Below are 23,840 nucleotides of genomic sequence, written 5' to 3' on the forward strand. Positions count from 1 at the left end.
GTAATCAGAGCTACTCAGGAGGCAGAGATTAGGAGGATCGTGGTTCAAACCAGCTCAGGCCAATAGTTCTTGAGACCCTATCTTGAAAAAACCCATCATATAAAAGGCCTGCTGGAGTAGCTCAAGCAATAAGAGTGCTTGCCTAGCAAGTGCAAGGTCTTGGGTTCAAACCCTAGTATTGAAAAAAAAATGTTCAAGATGGTGGCTCCAAAGTTGTGCAGTGCCTCCACAATGCCTGAAAGACTCCAGAATCTTTCCATCTTTTTGAGCTCCACTGTCTACAGTATGATGGTTTCACCTTCAACCTAACTTTTCATGGTAGCAAGATGGCTGCCTCAGCTCCAGAAGTAATGTCCTTGAACACTTGTATACAAAGCAGAGAAAGGGCAATTTCTCTCCATGAGTTTGTTTTTAACAGAAGAATAAATCTTTTTCAGAGGTTCTAGACTTCCCAACCAGTCCCATAACCAGGATTGGGTACTTGCCCAGGCTTAAGTAGGGAAAGTGCTGGCATTTGCATCTTCCATAAAGAGCACAAGATGGGTAGTTGCATGAATGACTGTTGGTATTCCAATGTCTTCAGACCCCTTGCCAGAACTGTGGTCCCAGTCAAGAAAGCCTCTGCAGTCTAGAAAAGACTAAAGTTCTAATGGCTTACTACTTCTTGTTCCCTTACTTTGTCAAATCTTATTTCCATTAAAAAAAATCAATTGGATTCAACAAGAACTTCAGAAGACATCATCATGGGATGAAATGACTGGGGTCCCAGGAGACCACAGGCAAGAAGGATTAATGTCTGTAGCTCATGATTATCTTATCTGCCCTAGCTTTGCTGTTTTCTTCCAGGAGTCTGGGCTAAAGTTTAGTAGTGTGGCATAATGGCTCTGGAATATGCCTTCTGGAATATTCGTAGCTCTGCCAAATGGCAGCAGTGTTGTTAAATTTCATCATGCACTGAAAAAAAATCTCTGCCTTTCAGGGCTTAGATTTTAACAAAAGCATGTATGCAATATACAACAGACTTCGCACTTAGAAGCTGCTTGCTATGGTAAAAATAGAGTAAGGGACCTGTGGTATGTTGAGAGGGTGAGGACATACAGCAGATTTGGCAGGGCAGCATTATTCAGAAAGTGACATGTGAACAAAGACTTGAAAATGAGACATAAGAATGACAGTGTTCGAGGCAAAGGAACAGCTAGGTCCTATGGCAAAGGTACTCAGGCAGGAGAGAGGTGGACATTTTTATGGAAAATTAATGACGTTAATATGGCTAGATGAAGTGACAGAAAGGGAGGATGTGTAGGAGAGGAAGTCAGGAACCTTAAGGGGGCAGACATAAGGCAGAGCCTTGTTACTCATTGTTAGGACTGACTTTTATTCTGAGGGTGGTGGCCAGTTCTTGGAGGGATTTGAGAGGAAGACAAACATGATTAGACTTAGGTTTTAAAAGGATTGCTCTGGATATTTTCTGTGTGCTGAGAGTAAGCTAGAGGAGGGGCAAGAGTGGAAGCTGGAGAGCTGGCAGAGGATTCAAGTGGTAGAACACCTGCCTAGCAAGCATGAGGCCCTGAGTTCAAACCCCTGAATCACCAAAAAAAAAAAAAAAAAGAGTGGAAGCAGGGAAATTAGACAACCAGTTCTCTGAGCAAGAGAAGATGGTTTAGGCCAGGCTGTTTGCAAAGAAGGTGGAAAACATTTAAACATATTTTGAAGTAGAATTAGCAGGGTGTCCTGATAGATTCAGTGTATGACTCCCAGTGTTCTGATTTGAGCAATGTGGGAAGGATGGAATTGGCATTAACCAGCAAGGGGTTGGATGGAGGGGACACAACACCAAGACGAGAAGTTTTGAGGAGGAAGATCATCAGTTCTGTTTGGACAGGTCAATTGTGAGATGCCTATAAGACACTCCAGATGTTAGCAATGTAGTTGGCTACATGATTGAGTTTTGTGCTAGGGATTGATCTCAGGGCCTTGTGCACTCTTCCACTGTTTTGTTTTGTTTTGAGAGAGGGTCTCAATATGTAGCCCAGGTTGGCCTCAAATTCACAATCTTCTTTTCTTCACCTCCTGAGGGCTAGAATTACAGAACTGTCACACAATACCTGGTTTAATTTTCCACCCTCCCTCCTTCCCTCCTCCCTCTCTCTCTCCTTCCTTTCTCCCTCCCTCCTTTCTTTCTTTCTTTCTTTCTTTCTTTCTTTCTTTCTTTCTTTCTTTCTTTCTTTCTTCTCTCTCTACCCCTCCCTCTTTATCTCCCCCCCTTTCTCGTTCTTTCTCTCCCTCTCTTTTCTCTCTCCCTTCCTCTCTCTTCTTTCTTTCTCTCTACCTCTCTCCCTCCCTCTTTTGCTCACTTCTTTCTTCCTTTTTCCTTCCTTCCTTCCTTTCTTTCTCTTTTCTCTCTCTACCTCTCACCCTCCCTCCCTCTTTCCCTCTCTTCTTTCTTTCTCCCTCCTTCTCTCCCTCCTTTCTTTCTCTCTCTTCCTCCCTTTCTCCTTTCTTCCTTTCTTTTCCTTCCTTCCTTCCTTTCTTCCTTCCTTCCATCTTTTCTTTCCTTTTTAGTGTTGGGTATCAAAGTGTGCATTAGGCAAGTACTTTATTGAGTGAGCCACATTCCTAATGTCTGAGACATGATTTTAAAGTTCTATGCAGTAGAGAGGTCTTAACTAAGGATATAAATTTCATGAAGAAGCATCAATCCAGGCATGGTGGTGCACAACTGTTAGTTGGGAGGCATGGGGATCTTAGTTGGAGATCAGCCAGGGCAAAGTTAGTTTGAGACCCTATGTGAAAACTAAACTAAAAGCAAAAAAGATCAACGGTGTGGATCAAGTAGTAGAGCACTTGCTCCAGGCTCTGAGTTTTGTGTGTAATACCTATTACACACAAAAAAGTAACGCATTAATTCAGTTATGTGACTTGAATGATGATTCAGTGTGCTACACTTCTGAGGGCACTCTGACTTCCAATTTAACCTGTTCTAGAAGTGAATAAATTTTCCTATCCTTTTAAATCCAGATAAAACAAAGTCAGATATTCCACTTCTCCACCTTGGTTTTTATTTATAGCACTAATGATAATAGTACAACAGGAGAATGAACTTTAAAAAGAAATAAACCCTCCATAATCTTACTATCTGACCATAGTGTCTTTATTTTTCCATCTGCTTCCCTTTTGTCTCCTCATTTTGAAAGCACAAATTAAAATACATGTATACATGAATCATGATTCATGTATACATATGCATCCTGGTTACTTCAAATGACATTATTTCATAAGCTATTTTCCAAGTTACTACAGAGTTTCCATAATTATAAAATTTAGTGGTTGCAAAATAATCCATCTTTACTTGTCCTTTTTGCTATTGCTGCTTATTTAGGTTCCTTTTTTTTTTTTTTAACATATCACTATTATAGCTCGGGCTACAGTCTCCTGCATTTACAATTTTTTTTCCTCAAGGGATATAGTGCCAAGAGCAGTATTACTGGGTCAAAGGTATGAATATTTTTATAACTCTCATTACCTAATGCCAAATTGGGGCAAGGTTTATATTAATTTATAGTGCCAAAGGTTTGCCCTTTTTGTAAGGAAAAAAAACAAAGAGTAAAATCAAACACATCAAAGTAGTCTCATTTAGGAAATAGATTTCTTAATACCATTTTAATGAAACTCTACCCATAGAGGTTTTCAGCAGAGCCTGCAGTACTCATTTTTCTATCATACTTGGGCTTCATGTTACACTTAAATCTTAGCCTGTATTAGGACTTGCTTATTGCTAGGTATAGTGAATGCTCTCATGTAATCTTTTTCTTACTGTACTGAGAGTTGATACCATTTTTTAAAAACCCATACTTTCTTCTTCATATCATTATTCTTTTATTCAAATGTTCTAGTTGTATGTCTTACTCCTGCCCTTTTATTACACAGGGAGTAATGAATAATTTAATCTAATCCTATATCCCTACTGCCCCAGCCTAAGTGAGCTACTCAAAGATATTTAAGATGTAGAATTATAGGCCAGGCATGGTGGTTCACAACTATAATACTAGCATGCAGCAGGAGGAGATTGGGAGGATTGAGGTTTGAGGCCAGCCCCAACAAAAAGTCACTGAGACCCTACCTCAATCTATCAGCTATGCACGGTTCCTGTGATCTCAGCTAAGCAGGAGTCATAAATAGGAGGATCACTGTCTATCCAAGGCTGGCCATGAGCAAAAACATGAGACTCTATCTGAAAAAAATAACTAAAACAAAAAAAATGCTGGGGGTAATGCTTACGTCGTAGAAAGCTTAAATGCCGGCCCTGGGTTCCAACCGTACAGTAGAGTTAACTGGCCCTGATAGTTAACTGAATGGCTAATCTCCTTCCTCTTTGTGGAGAGGCAGGTTCAGGGTAGAATGGTTGAAGTAAAAACTGACCAGCTGGATCAGACTGGGCTGGTTATACCCAAGGACCTTAGGAGTATACTTACTAATTTAGGCCACAATAATGCTCCGTTAAATTCCCTGTACCTGTTCTCCCTCTTCCCTTCTCTTCCTTTCCATTCTATCCTCTCCTGACCAATTATTACTAAAGTTACTAGTTGGTGCTGAGCGGAGTAGTCAACTATGCCTGGCTGGGTTTGAGGAGATTCATGGCAGGTAGAACTGGCTCCGAGCAATGTGGGTGATGGAGCCTGAACAGGGGAAGAAGGCATCTGCTTGGACTGTGGCCTGAGTGAGGAGTCAGGAACGAGCAAGGTCAGGGAACATCTGCCTGGCAGAAGTAGGAGACTAAGGGGCTCAGAAAAAAAAAAGATACTGAAGAGAGTAAGCAAACAGCTGCTTGCTACTACAAAAGGGTGGAACAAATATAAAAAGGAGGTAATAGGGGCTGAGGACATAGAGTGCTTGTTGAGCGTGGTCAGGTCCTGGGTTTGGTTTCCAGCATAACTAACTAAATAACTAACTAATGTGGTAAATTTTACATTTTGGGTATTATATCAATAAAAACATCATATGTATTTGGAGAAATAGATGTAAATATATATATATATATATATACATGGATGCAGCTCTCTCCCCAGTTCTGTCCACCAACAAAGCCTAGAAGCAATGAACCCCAATACAACAAGCATATGTAGTGACCAGTTTCTGATTTCTCTTTAGACTGATGGCTATTTGTAGGTCTGGCACAGGGAAAATGCAAGTCTCATTGTGTCAGAAAATAAGAAAGTACTCAAAGAATGCTGTGAGGATATGTCAAAGGGTACAGAAGTCAGCTTCAGGGAGGTCCCGTAACCAAATCTAGAGCAATGTCAACATCAAAACGACAAGTGAAGAGGACAAGGGACAGTGATGGTGGACAATAAGATCAAAGAACATTATAAGCATGAGTGGAAATGTCACAACAAAACCGGTTATTTTGTTCAAGAAAATTTTAAAAACCAAAACACAAAACGATGAAAGTAACAGATTATAACCTATTGGATAATAGAAAACCATAATCTATACAGATATAAATCACTGAATAAATGGACAGTTTGATGAGGAATGGAAAAGTTACATGATCTTCATAAAATACTTGCTAATTACTTAGAGAAAAAGAAATTTCTAGCAGAGAAGTCTGAGAGAGGCCACTGTAATCAAGTGGCCAAGTTAACAACATCAGTAATGGGACCAACTGAAATCAGGTTACTTCTTGGGGTACAGTAGAGTGAAAATAGTGTTATTTCTGTGATGTTCCTGCCAGAGGCTAAGGAGGGCATCACCAGGAAGAACAGACTGGTGAGGAGTATTGAAACCCATGTGGTGAAGAAGTCATTTCCCCTAGGAAGGCCTGGTACAGGAAGGCATCTTCTCATGGGGCCTCCACTCATGGCCTGGTGTGGGTATCAGAGACAAAGGAAGGTCTAAAGAAGCAGCTTATGGTGGGATCTTGGAGTCCACATGGGCTGAAAATGTCTAAGTAGAGTGGACAACCGGGTGTGGAAGGCAGGCCTGAATGGGGTAGAGAGTATCCATGTTTAGTACTGGGCTAGCACAGGGAAGTCAGAGCCCAAGAAGAGGGAAGGATTGGTGTGGAGTAAAGAAGGATCCAAAAAAGGAGGGAAGGAAAGAAGGGAGGGAGAGAGGGAAGGAGAGAGGGAGGGAGAAAAGGAAGGGAGAAGGAAAGAAAAAGAAGGAAAGATAGAAAGAAAATCACACCTAGTTATATCATATCCAACTGCTCAAAGACAAAGAGAAAAATCTTAAAAGAAGCAGGGCAGAATGGGGGGGAAGAATGGGGAGATACTGAAAATCATTTTAATTATAAAACTATAGTGGGCTTTTCAATAGAAATCAGAGACTAGAGTAAAGTGAAATAAGCCATGTGCTGGTGGCTCATGCCTGTAGTCCTAGCTACTTGGGAGGCTGAGATTAAGAGAATCACAGTTCAAGACCAGCCCAGGCAAATAGTTCGAGAGACTCTACCTCCAAAATAACCAGAGCAAAATGGGCTGGAGGTGTGGCTCAAGCTGTAGAGCACCCGCTTTGCAAGTGCAAAGCCCTGAGTTCAAACCCCACTTCCATCAAAAAAAAAAAAAAGAATAGAATGAAATATTTAAAATATTGAAAAATACCAGTCTATTAAGGTGACGGTATATGGCAGATGGACTTCACATACCTATATGAAACAGAGCTAAAAAACCTCTTGCAATTGCTTTTAGTATGGGGGGGAGGAGGCTGAGGGGGAGAGACAATGGGAGCAATGTAACTAACGTACAATGTAAGTCTGATCGGAACTGTCACTACAAATCCCCCCCTGTATAATGAATATACCCTAATAAAAATTTATTATAAAAAACTAAAAAAAAAAAATACCAGCTTAGAATTCCATATCCAATGAAATTATATTTAACACTGAAGGAAATAGACATTCTCAAACAAACAAACAAACAAACAAAAAAACCCCAAAAGAATTCATTACAAGACCTCTTCTAAGAAGTGTCAAATAAATTTCTCAGACAAAAGAAAATTATATAGGTCAGAAGCTTAGATAAACATAGAGAAAGGAAGAGCATCAGAGAAAGAATACATGAAAAGCAAATAAAAATCATTTTCATATTCTTATCTGCTTTAAAAGGTAACTTGGGGTGGGGAATAAAGGAGAATGATGGAGGGGGTGCATTCAGTATGATATATACAATATATTGTAAGAACTTTTGTGGATGCCACAATGTACTCCCACCTAGTCCAGGACAAAAACATAAGACCTCACCTGAAAAATAACCAAAGCAAAACAGGACTGGAGGCATGACTCAAGTGGTAGAGTGCTTGTCTAGTAGGCACGAGGCCCTGAGTTTAAGCCCCGTTGCCCCAAAAACACAGAATAGTCAAATAAAGAAAGGAAGAAAACAAAAGAACAAATGCATCAACTAGAAAACAGTGAAATAGGAAGAATGGGACATTTACCTGGGGTCTTAGAGACTAAGCAAAGTGTGGAGGACAACCATACTTAGGTTGACCCAGCCATGAGGTTTCAGAGGTCAGTTAGGGTGCGGAGGGTGTCTACACAAGGGAAAGTTAGTAGCAATGATGGGAAACTGGCTATGTAAAGGCATATCAGATAAGTGAACATATTAAGGATAATGTGAGCTATGTCAAGGTTAGTTAGGGAATTTCAAGTTTGTAAAGATGAATGCTCTATAACTGGCAGTGTGAACCTTGTTCTGCCTACTGAGATGATATAGGAGCAGCAACACCCACAAGCAGTGAGCACACCTGGTGCCTGGACATTGGTTTCTAAGTACCACTCTCCTTTAAAAGATACCTGAACTCCTTGAAAACAATGGCTAATTCCAGGGCTGCTGCGGAAGAAGTAAAAGATGAAGTTGGGCTATCTTGGTATGGTAGAAAGCAAGGACATGCTCAAAGAATAATAAGGACATGTCAAAAAGACACAGAAGCCAGTGTGATTGGGCTACTGGCCAAACTGGGAAAATTTGAGCAAGTACATAAAATAATGATGGCAACCAATTATAGACCATTGAATAAAATGGAAACCACAAGTTCATGTTGATATAAATAAACAAATGAATAAACTGAAAGCTTGACAGGAAATGGAAAAAGTAGAACTATATAACGTTTATTAGTCACAAAAGGGAAAAGAGTAACTTCACAATAGCGAAGTCTAGCAGAAATCACCTGTATCAAGTCCAGGTGGCCACGGTAAATGTCATTAACAATGTAAGAAGTGCACACTGAAGCACTGGGGGGGGGGGGGGGGGGCGGGGCTCTTAATTGTCTTTATATTAGCATCTTATTTTCAAATTGTTTAAAAACAAAATAATTTATGCAAAGAAAAAGTAAAGCAAGAGTACGTGCATAGATGAATAAATAAATAACTATAAGATACACATTAAACTATTAACAGTAGGTGATTTTCAGGAATTATGAAATATAAGCAGGAATGGAGGGGTGCCTTAAAACATTACTCTATAAACTTCTGTATTGTTTAAAACTTTTGAGAGGAAAAAAAACTCAAGGGATACGACGAGCTCTCGCCAGAGCTGGGCCTCTTTCTAAGCCGGCATTCCTCAAGGACAAGGCCATGTTCAGCTCCAGCGCCAAGATCGTGAAGCCCAATGGCGAGAAGCCAGACGAGTTTGAGTCGGGCATCTCCCAGGCGCTGCTGGAGCTGGAGATGAACTCGGACCTCAAGGCGCAGCTGCGGGAGCTCAACATCACGGCGGCCAGGGAAATTGGAGTTGGTGGTGGTCACAAAGCTATCATCATTTTTGTTCCAGTTCCTCAACTTAAGTCTTTCCAGAAAATCCAAGTCCGGCTAGTACGTGAACTGGAGAAAAAGTTCAGTGGGAAGCATGTGGTCTTCATCGCCCAGAGGAGAATTCTGCCTAAGCCAACTCGAAAAAGCCGTACGAAAAATAAGCAAAAGCGTCCCAGTAGCCGCACCCTGACAACTGTGCACGATGCCATCCTTGAGGACTTGGTCTTCCCCAGTGAAATTGTGGGCAAGAGGATCCAAGTGACACTGGATGGCAGCCGGCTCATAAAGGTTCATTTGGACAAAGCACAGCAGAACAACGTGGAACACAAGGTTGAAATGTTTTCTGGTGTCTATAAGAAGCTCACTGGCAAGGACGTTAATTTTGAATTCCCAGAGTTTCAGTTGTAAACAAAATGACTAAATAAAGTATAATTCATAGTAAAAAAAAAAAAGTCAAGCTATGAGTTGGAGGCTTGGCTCAAGTGGTAGGGCACTTGCCTTAACAAGCTCAAGGCCCACCAAATTTTGTTTTAAAAAGCAAGACATACTTCTGAAGAGAAAGAATCTAAGTTGAAGTGATTGAATTTTTTTTTTTTTTTTTTTTTGTGGTGCTGGGGATCAAACCCAGGGCCTTGTGCATGCTAAGCTGGTATTGTACCACTGAACTATATCCCTCAGCTAAATGTCTGAACTTTAAAGAGCTTTTATTAGTCATTAACAATACTCTGACACTCTAGGGCACCCAGACTTAAATGATTTTAGAAGATTTTAAGGGTCATTTTATACATTAGCTCCTACTGTGGACTTATCTGCTGCTTTTGTCTCTATGGCCTGTCTGGAAAGAATCAGCCTGTCTTCTTAGAGAGAAGTTTGCTTTCCAATTTGTTTTTATTTTTTACTTTGACTTTTCCTTCATGGGCATTTGGGAAATGCTAATGTATTGAATCTCTCTCTTTCTCTCTCTCTCTCTCTCTCTCTCACTGGGGTTTGAACTCAGGGCCTTGCACTTGCTAGACAACACTCTACCACCTGAGCCACTCTATCACTTGAGCCAGCCCAAACCTGAACTTCTGCTAACTCCTATGAGTCTGCAAGAGATTAACAATTGTCTGAGGAATGGGTTTCACACTGAACTTTACGTTTATAATATATTATAATTTAAGTTGCTTTCAGTTTTCTTGAATAGACACTGCAAATGTAAAGAAAGGAGAAAGGAAAAAGAAAGAAATTTAAAACCAAACAATCTTTTCTATCAAGCACTGAGTTGTGCAATTATCTTTTGTTTTGTTTGCTTTTTTTTATTCAGAAGTTTTGAGGGTTTGAATTTAGTATGTAGGCAGGGCTACTTAAGGTTCCTGAGTAACAGACAGTGGAATTTATTTGGAGTGTTCTAAAGTCACACACTGTAAATATTTAAATTTTAAGTAACCTTCCACACTAGTCAGAACCCTAACATACAGAGCTATCACAGGACCTGATTTCTGGTTCCATTTTCTTTACTGGGTCACAGTGATTGCCACCTCAGGCCACGTTCCATTCAGTATGAATATACATAGCAACACATTTATGCATTTAGGGTAAACCTGCCACATGGGAGGTACCTGATGAAAAGAGGAACTTAGATTTGGGGAATGGATACATTTCTGCTCTCTCTTCTTTTTGTCAACAAACAAATTAGGTTATAGGCTTTTTTTTAAAGCCTAAAGTGCCACAGTGCTTGGCTCACAAAAGGCTCACTAAGTACTTGTTGACTTAAAAAAAAAAAGTACTCTGCTATGTGTCCTTAGAGACGTATTTCCCGGTTCTGATTCCCTGTGGCTCATGTAAAAATAGACCATGACCAAAATATGTTGTAGAAACAAACTTCTGGAAATATGAACTGCTGGGTCGTGCCTTTTTACCCTCTCCACCAATAACCCCAGAAAAACTACATACATGGAATGGCAATTTCTCCATCTTTAAGCTTTCACTGACACTCTAGTTAACAAAGAAGTAAATTAAAAAATTAAACAAAGGTGTTTAATTTTATAAGATTTGAAAATAAGAGTTATTTCTTGAGCCTCTCCCAATGTAATCTCAGCACTTGGGAGACTGAGGCAGGAATATCTGGAATTCAAGGTTAACCTGGACTACAAAAGGAGACCCTGTCTCAAAAAACGAGTTACGCTGCGTGCCAGTGGTTAACGCCTGTAATCCTAACTACTCAGGAGGCTGAGATCAGGAGAATCACAGTTTGAAGCCAGACCTTAGCAAATAGTTCCTGAGACCGTATTATGAAAAAAACCCATCATAAAAAATGACTGGTGAAGTGGTTTGAGTGGTGAGAGTGCCTACCTAGCATGTGAGGCCCTGAGTTCAAACCCCAGTGCTGCCAAACAAAACCAAAGAAAAACCCCAAAAACCAAAACCAAAACAAAACAAAAAAACATGATACGAGTTATTTCTCACTTGTTAGTGCTTTCTTACAAAAAAATGTTTCAGAGTCCAGGATTTGATAAATACAAGCACTGATTTAGAGATTACTAATTTGCATTTGCATTCAACATTCAAACATACAGTTCTTTAAAGGTTTCTAGCTTAAGTAAACATAATTTTCATTCAGAATAAAGGATCATTTATTTTTTTTCTTTTCAGGCCATTGGTTTTATATTTCCATACCATTGTAGGTGAGACGGGGCTCTGACATCAAGCTATGCCTCAGTTTCCTTACTTCTAATAAGGGATCATTTTGGGGTTGGAGATGTAGCTTTGTGGAAGGACACTTGCCTAACATGCTTGAGGCCTGGGTTCCATCCCCAGCACTACAACAAATAAATAAATAAAAAGGGATCATTTACTCTATAAAGTGGCCGAGAGGATCATACTACATAATTCCTGGCACAGTATCCCCAACACAACATAAATCCTGTTAAAATGGAGCTAGCATTGCATTAAATTTACCTGGGGTTCAAGGAAGCATGGTTTGACAGCTTTTTGTTCATTTGTTTGCTTACTGTTTTGAGTTTTGGTATGAATCCCAGGTGGGCCTTGAATTTAATATGTGTCACAGGTTGATCTTGAACTGGTGCTGCCTTAACCCCCCAGTGCTGGGATGGCATATGTATTATCACTGTGCTGGCTTTAAGAGTTTGAAATCTTAAACCAACTTGCATTAGGATAATTAAGTGCTAAGCATGGAGATAACATCTCTGTTCAGGATGAATTCAGAAGAGGGAGAAATCTTTTCAATTCAAGTCTTTGGAGGGAATTTAATGGGGAAGTAGAAGCAGGCTTTAAAGAATGAGTGATGAAAAATTGAGGAGCTTATGTAAAATAGAAGGAACTTTGAGGATTTCTTAGGAATCATTTATGTAAAGATATTTTGATTGTTTTGTTTGTGTTAGTTATTTCTATTTAAGTTTCTTAATTTCTTCACAAATGTTGTAATGCTTATAATCTAACTAGAGAAATTCAATTAAATGGAATACTTAATTACAGTTCTTTCAGATCTAAAGAATAAACTAATTTACTAGTAATTACTGACTAGTACATTTCAGCCTGGATGTACCTTTCTTCATTCATCTTTATGGAAGTCTTGTATCTATGATACACCTGAAGAAAATATTATTGATCTTCTAGTAACAAGCTTCACACCAGAATTACAGGTGTTTAGAATCAATGAAGGTATTGTTAGAAAGTTGTTTAGTGTTTAGTAGGCAATAACATACTTCATAACACATTGTAATTTCAAATAATGTCATAAGAACCCAAACCAAATGCAACCATTTAGGCTGACTGCAGCCTTCTCTGTGCGTGTGTGTGTGTGCGTGTGTTTGGCAGTACTGGGGTTTGAACTCAGGGTTTCCCTCTTGCTAGGCAAGTTCTTTACCACGTGAGCCACTCCCCCAGCCCTTTTTGCTTTTGGTTATTTTTCAAATAGGGTTTCACTTTTTGCCTGGTGTGGCCTGGACCACAATTCTCCTACCTACAGCCTCTCACATAGCTGGGACCACAGGCAGGTACCGCTGTGCTGGGCTTATTTATTTATTTATTTATTGAGAGGGGTCTTGATAACTTTTGCCTGGGTTGGCCTGGAACTTTGATCCTCCTGGTATCTACCTCCTGGATAGCTGGGATTATAGGCATAATCTACCTCCTCCAGCCCTTTATGTTAAATTAATTCAGGCCCGGTGTGGTGGCCTAGACCTATAATCTTAGTTACTTGGGAGACAGAGACAGGAGGATTCAAAGTGTGAGTCCAGCCTGAGCAAAGTTAGCAGGCAAGACCTTATCTCAAAAACAAAATACAAACAAAGAGCTGGGGGTGTGGTTCAACCGGTAGAGTGTTTGTCCAGTGTGCTTGACGACCTGGGTTCAGTCCCCAGCACTACAGAAAGAAGGGGGAAAAGAGGGAAGAGAGAGAGAGAAGAGAAGAGAAGAAGAGAAGAGAAAGAGAAGAAAGAAAGGAAGGAAGAAGAAAGAAAGAGGGAGGGAGGGAAAGAGAGGAGGATGGGAGAGGGAGAGGGAGGGAGAAAGAGGAGGAGAGAATAGAAGGGAAGGGAAGAAAGAAAGAGAAAGAAAGAAATTAATGCAGACTCTTAAGGACCTAGATAATTTGGGAAGGCGTGTTAATTCCTCCAGGCTTGCCTGGATGTCATCTGATATTGTTACCTTCCTACATCAAACTCTCCTAAAACATAGGAAAATGACGAGAGGAAAACTAAAGACGTGTGATGCAAGTGGAATTCCTAGGATCAGGCCTAGACAAGTTGAGAAATAGGGAAAGCATATATTGCCACGGTCTTGTCAAAAACAGAGTCCCCAGTGAATTCATGCTGCCTCCCTAACCATCCGGGCCTCCCATCATCCCCCATGATGGCACTGCTTACTCTTCCCACCTGTTCCCATGCTAGGCTCTGCCTCATGCTTTGCATTTTTGCTCGTCAAAATTCACCTGTCTCTTATCCTATTCCTTTAGGGTCTTACTAGGTAAAAAAAAAAATCCAATTTAATAAAATAAATTCAATAGGAATCAATAATTTCTTCCTTTTAGTATGTTACTTAACAAACCAACTATCGGAAGGAATATTCAAAACATTGAAAACCAAAAATACCATGTTGTTCTTGGAAATTCTCTTCTGAACCTGGATTCCGATAAATTATTTTATTCCCAGTGAATCATGGGAGTAACAATCACTTCTAAAAAGTGAGATGTGAGAAAGAACAACTTAGGCAAAATTTAGGTCTGTTAAAATGTGTTCATGGCTTATAAATCTATTGTTAATTTGTACAACATGTTCTGAGGGCAGAATGACTTCCTAAATTTGAACTTGAAGTTGACATAGAGAGAGGCAATCTGACACCTCTGTTGCAAGCAGCCTATTTTCAACAGTCTGAAAAACAAACTCAAATAAAACTAATCTCTGAGTTTTTGGTAGGGTACAACTGGAAGGATGATGTCACTTCTCCTTTCTGGTGCTTTTAAAGTTCTATGAGGCCATTTTCTGGAAGATGTGCCCTTTAGTCATTAGGCACATGACAGGCGGGAGCTCACAGGGATGCCTCAGTGCCTGAAAAATGTCAGTTTCTGATAAGAGCTGGAAATTTCTACTATAAGTAGAGGCTTGATAAGCAGTTCTGATACATGTTTACTAAATTAGCTTAACTACTGCTGATTTTTATATTCTTCATTTGAGTTGAATCTTCAATACTTAACTGAATGTTGAATTCAACACCAACAAATAAGTCATCTGTGCAAATTTTTTAACATTTTCAAAAATAACGATAAACATTTTTGAGGAGCAGCTAGGACAGATTGTTATGACCCCCTGGTATTGCAACATTAGGTCACAATAAAGACAGAAATAAATAAATAAATAAATAAATAAGCATTTTTTATTTATAAGTACTTGTTTTAGCCAATTGGGCTGCTATCTCAAATGGGAAGAGACTTCTGCTAATTGGATGTCTTGGGTTTATCACTTTTATGATGAAAAAGTAGCTTTTATGAGAATAATGGAATTATTCCAGATGCCCTGGACTCTGAAAAATGATGTTTCAAATTGAAAATGCTTGTAGGTAGTATCCTTTTTGATGAATTAAGTGGCAAAAAGGGAACAAATGTATGACTGGCTATGTGAGCTGCATGATTTGCAAGGTCCAGACAAGAAATGAAAAATAGATGAGTGAACTGGGCGTGGTGACCCAAGCCTGTAATTGCAGCACTTGGGAGGCTAAGGTAGAAGGATGGAGAGTTTGAGGCCAGCCTAGGCACAGTGTGAGTCCGGGTCTCAAAAAACAAACAAACAAAAAATATGAGTGAAGCCAGGTACTGGTGGTGGCTCACGTCTGTAGTTCTAGCTACTCAGGAGGCAGAGATCAGGAGGATCACGGTTCTAAGACAGCCCGGGAAACAGTTCGCAAGACCCCATGTCAGAAAAAAACCCATCACAAGAAAAGGCTGGAGGAGTGGCTCAAGGTGTAGGCCCTGAGTTCAAACCACAGTACAAAAAAAAAAAAAGAAAAATGTGAAAAGATTATGTGCTTTAAGATCAGTGAATTAAATTGCATTATAGAGATTATAGAGACAGTACTGGGGTTTGAATTCAGGGCCTCATACTTGCTAGGTAGGCTCTGTGTGACTTGAGTCACACAGCCCTTTTTGCTTCAGGTTATTTTTTACATAGGGTCTCCTCTTTTGGCCCAGGATGTGTAACTGGGACCACAGGTGTGCAACTGGCTTGCTTTTGAGATAAGGTCTTGCTATCTTCTTGCCAGAGCAGCCCTAGAACTGTGATCCTCCTGTTTCTACCTCCCAAGTAGCTGGGATTACAGGCATGAATCTCCCCAGTAGTAAATAATCTTGGTGGGCTAGGTATTTATTTTCTGAGATAGGGTTACACTCTATTGCCCAGGTTTGGCTCAAATTTATGATCCTTTCTCCTTGATCTCCCAAGTAGCTGGGATTACAGATCTGTGCCACTGTACCCAACTATTTATTTATTTATTGGTGCTACTAGGGTTTGAACTTATGGTCTTGCTATTTAAACAATGGTACACAGAACATATATACATGCACCATTTCATAAATGTATGAGCACATCTGTAGGATAAATACCTTTGTTCATTTTAGAATCAGGGTGTCTTAATGATTTGTGGGAGCTATATATTTATGTAAAAGAATTTAGCTACATATGTATAAGATCCTAGTTTTGGGAAGTTCATGTTTAAAGTGATTGTCTTCTTTCCATATTGAGCTTTTAGTTTCTTATTATGATGTATATGGTAGAAGGGAAAGAGGGAATTGTGTACATGAAAGGGCAATGGTTCCCAGTTGAAATTTACTTAATATATTTCTCTTTACAATGGAATAAGATAGTATCTCATTAATACTTAATTTTTGTAATGAGGGCCCTAGGAGATAAAATAATCCTCTTTCTTATATGTCCGCTACATGAGCACACTGCTCGTTTACTTGATATCTTATTTCCAGGAATTGTAGTTTTCCCAAGTGTCAGCCTTCATGATGTGTTACATTAAGAACTTGAAAGCATACTATAAGCAAAGTTGGACCTGTTGTAACCTAATTCCCAGAGACAGATGCAAAACACTTACACCATCCAGTATTTCAAGAGCAAATAGAACTATTCCATAACATTTGACAAGAAGGGAGATCCTCCTGAACTATAGATCCTTTTGTTAACATTAAAGCAGTTGTCTGTGAACCAGGATTTAAAAATTAAAAATCCTTCTACACTGTTTTCTACTTTTTTTTTTTGGCAGTACTGGGGTTTGAACTCAGAGCCTTACACTTGCTAAGCAGGCACTCTATCACTTAAGCCATTCCATCAGCATGTGTTTTTCTATTTTGATAAGAAAGGGAAAACGAAAATGTCCTTAACTAACTTGTGCCACTGTACCATGATGTCAGTTTTAAAGAACTCTTTAAAGAATATTAACCTTTAGAAGGATATTTATCTGCTCACAAGGAACACAGCCCCCATGAGATTTTCTGGCTTGTGTCCTAGATTGTTGGACTTTTATCAAATTTCCTGCCTGTGCTCATGCACTCACAGTTAATTAGTCAGAATTCTTCTTTGGAAAAGGCTTGTTTTAAAAAGAAGCACGATTGTGGTATCTTTGGAATTTATAAATATCTAGTCTAGGATTTCCTTCAGCTAAGTCATCGTTTCTTTACTTTCATAAGATGTGTCTTAAAATGTTGGATTTGTTTTGCAAATGCAGGAAAAGCAATATTTTCTAATTTGCTTAGACTGGTGGACACATAATTTGAGATTATATGAGCTTTGGTTTGGTGGTAGCATGTGTATGCATAGAAACACAAATTATTCATTGTATACATGTATTGAAACAGACCACAAATGTACAGGTATGTGTTAATTAAAATAAAAATACATTTTTTAAAAAGATGAAAATTTCATTTTATTTATTTATTTTATCATTTTTACATTTACTCATATGTGTATACATTGTTTGGGCCATCTCCCCCCACCAAAAAAAGAAAAAATATAAATGCAGAAATGAGATTAAAAAAAAAAAAAAACCCAAAACATTGGAGCTGGGCTTGGTGGCTTATTCCAGCACTTAAGAGGCAGAGGCAGAATCTGTAGTGCCAGTCCAGTTTGGGCTACAGAGAGACCTGGTCAATCAAACAACAACAAAAAATGGAAACAAGCACATTGTATGTGTGTGCATGAACATGGATGGCTGTATGTATAAAGTAATGTGATGTGGGTTTTAGCCAGGAATCCATACAAAAGTCAGTTCTTTTTCTTTCTTTCTTTTTTTTTTTTTTGGTGACTCGGGTTTGAACTTAGGGCCTGGTACTTGCTAAGCAGGCACTGTACCACTTGAGTTATGTCCCTAACCCAAAAGTCAAGTCAACTCATTCTTTAAGTATTTGTGACCAACAGTGAGGGAATGAATGAACTAAAATGAACACACCTGATTCTGCAGAGCACATGTCTTCTCTATCTTTTTGTTAGGTTGTTTTTTCTCTTTTGGAAGTTCAGGGATTTGAACTCAGGACTTTCAAGCTTGCAAGGCTTGAGCTATGCCTCCAGGCCACATGTCTTGTCTTTTGGTCACTGATTAGCTTATTCCCCTTAAATGGAAAAAGGACAGTAAATAATTTTCTACTCTCTAAATCCTGGAGTTTAGGGTATATTGATTACTATATTTTTATAGAAGCATGAGATTACCTAAAAGGGTGTTTTGAGATGGGTTACACATGAATTTACTCTTTTAGATACTTAACGATACTTAATTCTTAGATACTCAGTTGACTGTCATCATTTATATCACAAATGTACTGAAAATAACTTTGTATTAGAGATCTAGCTTATCTATTTGATGCAAGAATTTCCCTTACAACATCCGGAATAAGTTGTTAATTAGCTCTTTTTTTTACCTTTTTGAGCCAGGGGCCCACTTTGTAGCCCAGGCTGGCCTGGTACTCACTACAATGCCCAGGCTGGTGTTGAACTCCAGATACTCCCACCTTCCCCTCCTGAGTGCTGGAATTGCAGGTGTGTACCACCACACCCTGTTATGATCAAATTCTTTTTTATGAGGTACTGCTGTGGGTGAGGTAGCTCAGTTGTAGAACAGGTGCTTAGCATGTGTAAGGTCACAGGTTCAATGCCCAATATCAAATAAATCCCAAACAACAACAACAACAATATGAAAACAAATTCTCAACAATATAGAAGAAAGGAAGGTGGTCATAAATGGTGAAATTTAAAGGAACAGGACTGGTGTGACCAATTTGTACATCTCACAGGACCAGTGTTAAGACATTGTATCAAGCCAGCTGCTAATGGCTCATGCCTATCTATAATCCTAGCTACTCAGGAGGCAGAGATCAGGAGAATCATGGTTCAAAGGCAGCCCTGGGACCTTATCTCAAAAGAAAAAAAAAAATCACAAAAAATGGGCTGATGGAATGACTCAAGCAGTAAGAGAGCCTGCCTAGCAAGTACAAGGCCCTGAGTTCAAACCCCATTGCTGCCAAAAAAAAAAAAAAAATTTCTTTGGCAGCAGTTTTTCTTTCTTAGTGGCCCATAAAATAATCATCTTCTCATATCAATGACACCTAAGACTAGATGAATGACAGTAACTACAATGAATAGCAAGTACCATGCTAGGACTGGGGCGGGCGGGGGTGGGGGATGGGGGGGGCTGATAAATGTTACCCAAAGGCTAGAGTGCCCAGGATGCAGTAAAAGACAGGTAGCATGGTAAGGCTTTTTGGGTCCACAAGAAGGAAATTGGGTGTTATTCCCACTTCAGTAGTTGGCTTTGGGTTGGTTCAGGAAGGAAAGCCATATATGATCTCCCTGGCTGGCCATACTGGCCTTCAAGCTCTTTTCTACCTTTGGGTAAGTACATCTCTTATTTCATTTGCCTGGAAATAACCACCATCATCAAAACTATTCCTCCACACAGTAGTATGGTTTCTCACATGATTCAAGATCTCTGCTCATAATTGTCTTCTCATGCATACTATCTAAAATGCTTCCCCTACCCCCACCAGGGCCATGCTCATCTGAGGGTTTGACCAAGGCTGGAGGATATTCTCAGCTCTTTCACATAGCTATTGACCCAGGGCCTCGGTTCCTTGCTATTGAGTTTATCCATAGGACTATTCTCAATATACCTGTTGGAAAAGTGTCTGGGGCAGGGGGGAAGAGAAAAGAAGAGAAAAAGAGAGATAAAGAGAAGAAAAAAAAAGAGAGAAGAGAAAGAAGAAACAAGAGAGAGAAAGAGGAACCACTAAGTAACCAGTGTCTGAAGTTGCACACCATCATTTCCATGTCATTGTATTTATTAAAAACAAGTCACAAGACAGGGGCTCACTGCTGTATAGCCCAGGCTGGCCTTGAACTCAAGATTCTCCTGCCTCAGCTTAGACTCCACTTCTTGAAAGGAGGAGTACCAGGTAATTTGTGAGCATAATTTTAAAAAGGAAGGCACTGATCAAATAAAATTTGTGGAATGGAGGAATGTATAAGCTGGGTTCTATCCTTAAATAATGGCTCTGGCTGCCTGTGGGGAATGGAGTATGGGGAGACAAGAACAGTAGCAGTAAGATCGGTGGTGATGATGGCAGCCGACATTTTTTTGTTGTGCCAGGAACTGTTCCAAGTACTTCACAGCCATTTACTCATTTATTTAATCCTCGGGATGACCTTATGAGGTATGTATCATTCTGTTGTCATCTACAGATGGGCAAACTAAGCTACAGTGTACACCAGCTCTGATTGGGAGATATCTAATAGCTTCTGTCTTCTCTAATTTCTGATCCCTTTGGCACAGAGTACTAAGAATCTCTATGTTGGTTGAGGAAAATACTTTACATACAGAAGATAGACTCATATAATATAGAGTGTAAGTTTCTTCCAAGGGTACTAGAATAGATGATGGTCTATCTCTGTTTTTTAGTTTTTAATAATAGATGTATATTGTTATGGTATAAGACTGTTGGATCTTTACATTTTATTTGAAGTGTTTCTGGGATAAGGGACAGCCAATTTATAAACACAGGAACTATCGTGAGAGAATCCTTTTGCTGATTCAGATTTGTTTTTTTCATATACTTGGATAAATATGCTATTGTGAAGCAATAAAACTGCTTTTTCTGAATCTAGATGATTTGTGGAAGACATGTTACTTCCTTAGCTTTACTGTGTCTCATCACAACTTGTATTTTAAAGAAAATAAACTATATAAGTGTGATGGTTAATCTTGATTGTAAACTGGATTGGATTGAGAGAGTCCCAGGAGATAAGCACACCTCTGGGTATGTCTGTGAGGGTATTTCCAGAGAGGATTAACTAAGGAAGGATGTGGGTGGGACTATCCAACAGCCTGGGTGTCCTGATGGACTAAAAGGGGAAGAAGGAGAAAGCCCACAAGTTCAGGATTCTCTCTCTCTTTCTGTTTCCTGTCTGTCATGATGTGAGCTGCTGTGCCACCCCCCATCCCTACCCTATGGACTGAAACCTCTGAAGCTGTGAACCGAAATAAATCCTTCCTTCCTTAAATTGTTTTGCTCAGGTGCTTTGTCACAACAACAAAAACTAATGCAATAAAAAAAATTTCCTTTGCACAGCTTTGAAATATTCTCTGCTTGTATGAAAAGAATAAATTGTCTTCCTCATTTTTTTTTTTTTTTGGCTGTACTAGGATTTGTACTCAGGGCTTCACACTTGCTAGGCGGGTGCTCTGCCACTTATGCCACTCCTCCAGCCCTTTATTGTGTTAGGTATTGTGAAGATAGGGTCTTGTGAACTATTTGCTAAGGGTTGGGCTTGACCCGTGATTCTCCTGATCTCTGCTACCTAAGTAGCTAGGATTATAGGCGTGAGCCACCGGCGCCCAGATGTCTTCCTCATTTTGAATGAAATTCCTATGCCTGACAACAGACTAAAAATGACCCTCACACTGTAATTTTCATTTGCTGACTAAAGAAAAATGTCTGTTTAGGTTTTGTTGCATATTTCATTTGCTTTTACTGCAACTTGAACTAGTTACATTCTATATAGAAAAAAATATGTCATTTTGTGACGTGTGTTCTTTTTTCCCCCTTTGGTGATACTGGGATTTGAACTCAGGGCCTCACCCTTGCTAGGTAAATGCTCCACCACTTGAGGCACACCCCTGGCCTGTGATGTTCTTATAGGCCCTAAAGATTTCTCCTCCACCTCCTCCATCTCCTCCTTCTCCTCTTTCTTCTGTTTTATATATTTTTTTCTTTTTGTAAATATGTCCTTTTCCTATGAGAAAAGAAAATGTGTTGCTGCATTAATCCCAACAGCAATCTGAGGATTATGTTTCCTCTGTTATTTTGGAGCTGTGAGCAGGTGACTGTGCTACATGAAAAACAAATGGTCAAGACTGAAAATACTAAATGTTGGCAACGGTTAAAAAAAAAAGACAAAATGCTGGGCAGCATTTGATGTTTGAAGAAACATCAGCTGGGCTGGGGATGTGACTCAGAGACAGAGCACTTGCTAGAATGTGTGAGACCCTGGGTTCTATCCTTAGCACTGCAAGAAAAACCAAAGCAAACCAAACCAAAACAAGAACCCCAGACCACGCTGCTCTACAGAATCAATGTAACACATATGCATTAACGTGCATAACTGTTATACATGTAATTAAAACATATGGCATGGTAAGCTGTTGACATGTTTAGCTATACTTGTATTTATAGAAGACAAAACATGCATTTTGGGGGTCAGCTGGGGATAGAGGAAGTGTGGACTTGGTCTGAGCAGAAATTTTAGTTCATATCTGATTACTAATTGAGAGGAACCCAGATAGGTAGGACTCTGAGTTTTCTGGTTGGAGCATAATGCTAGGATAGGTGTTGGGGTTCTACATTTGGAGCAAATTGATTCTCTTCTATCAGGGAAAATTGCCCCTTTCTAGTCTCGTGTGGTGGCTCATGACTGTAATCCCAGTACTCATGGAAGACCCTGTCTCAAAGAACAAACAACAGCAACAACAAAAAGTTATGCATGGTGCACGCCTGTAATCACAGCTACTCAGGAGGTGGAGGTAGGACAATTGAGAGTTCCATGCCAGTCCAGGTAAAGTCAGTAACATCCTATCTCAAAAACAAAGCACGAACAAAATGTCTGGGAGCATAATTTAAGTGATAGAGCATCGCTGGGGGCCCTGGGTTCAAGCAGGGCCCCCAGCCCTGCTTTCTCTTTTAAAAAAGTTGAACAAAAACACAGAAACTATGGGCCAGATGCATAATTGAATGTAGTGAAGGTGAGAAGCAAGAGGAAAGCTTCAGAGTGTCTAATCCCTCCTCGCTGTGAGAAACAGGAGGGAGGCAGCAGCAGAGAAGGGAAATGGGAGGGAAGGCGAAGAGTTCCTTTGGCAGCCCTGACTTCCCCTTTTCTCCCCCACTTCTGAGACTGCTCTCAAATGAAACACAGCCTAAGCCAGGTGACCCTGACACACATTCATTCTTCACCAGTTAGATTCAGCTAGCCTTTACCTCGCTCCTGCCATGTCAGGTCTGCATGCTATCTTATTTAATTCTCAGCTTTCTTGCAATGTAGATATTCTTATGCCAAGTTCAAAGATGAGGAAGTGGGGATGTAGCTCAGTGGTAGAGCACTTGCCTAGCATGTGCCAGACCCTGGGTTCAATTCCTAACACTCCAGAAAAGGAAAATTAAAAATTAGGAAAAGTACTTTGAAATGTGTCCCAAGTCACACATTAACCGAGGAGTCTCCTGACTGCTGCGAAAACACAGGCTATAGACACACAGATTTGTATGTTTATTATGACACTTCTCTGACAGATGGCAGAAAAGTGTGTTGCCTTAACAAAATTGGTAAATTAAGACAATTTTCTGACAGATGGAACAACCCCTCAGGAGAAGCACCATTTTCCGATTCTAATAAAGGCTTTGTTTGGGCTATTGGTTGCTTTGGCTATTTTAAAACAGAAAATGAAAGTGTTTTAAATAGCCTACTTTTTCTAAGATTAAACTTGAATTTACCTGGAGCATGAATATTTCTTTATTCATTCTGGGACTGGGGTTTGAACGCAGGGCTTTGCAAAGCAGGTGCGCTACTGCTTGAGCCATGCCTTCAAGTCCATTTTGTTGTGTTTATTTTGGAGATGGGGTCTCGTGAAGTATTTGCCCCGGATGGTGCTTGGCTAAGAGTATTTTGATTAAAGAAAGAGACATTTTAGCCTGGCTCCAGCTACTTGGGAGGCTGAGATCAGGAGGCTCCATGGTTCAAGGCCAGTCCAGGCAAATACTTTACAAGACCCCATCTCCAAAACAATCAGTGCAAAATGAACTGGAGGTGTGGCTCAAGTAGCAGACTGCCTGCCTAGCAAATCAAGAGAGAGAGAGAGAGAGAGAGAGAGAGAGAGAGAGAGAGAGAGAGATTTCAGTGTCAAGGATCTCTGAGTTCCAGGTGTGAACAGGAGTGTTGAAGAGGGCACTTTTTGTAGCCAAAGCATAGCTTCAAGCAACTTGAAGGGAGTGCCTTTGATCAAAGAAGGGACAAGCCAGGTGTGGGTAGCTCATGCCTGTAATCCTAGCTACTTAGGAAAC

The 23,840-nt window shown here is 39.9% G+C and overlaps 1 protein-coding gene across 1 annotated transcript; it reads left to right on the forward strand.

Annotated features, from left to right (window-relative positions):
• Window positions 1-8,538: 8,538 nt before the first annotated feature.
• Window positions 8,539-9,201, forward strand: LOC109682216 (small ribosomal subunit protein eS7). The gene has a single exon (XM_020157339.2). The coding sequence runs from the start codon at window positions 8,573-8,575 to the stop codon at window positions 9,155-9,157; it is 585 nt and encodes a 194-aa protein (XP_020012928.2). The 5' UTR covers window positions 8,539-8,572; the 3' UTR covers window positions 9,158-9,201.
• Window positions 9,202-23,840: the final 14,639 nt, after the last annotated feature.

Source organism: Castor canadensis, chromosome 1 (assembly GCF_047511655.1).
Source record: "Castor canadensis chromosome 1, mCasCan1.hap1v2, whole genome shotgun sequence".
Taxonomy (NCBI): Eukaryota; Metazoa; Chordata; class Mammalia; order Rodentia; family Castoridae; genus Castor; species Castor canadensis.

What these genes read in the sequence shown, in the direction of transcription:
- LOC109682216 (XM_020157339.2), top strand. Translation starts at nt 8,573, where the DNA reads ATGTTCAGCTCCAGCGCCAAGATCGTGAAGCCCAATGGCGAGAAGCCA.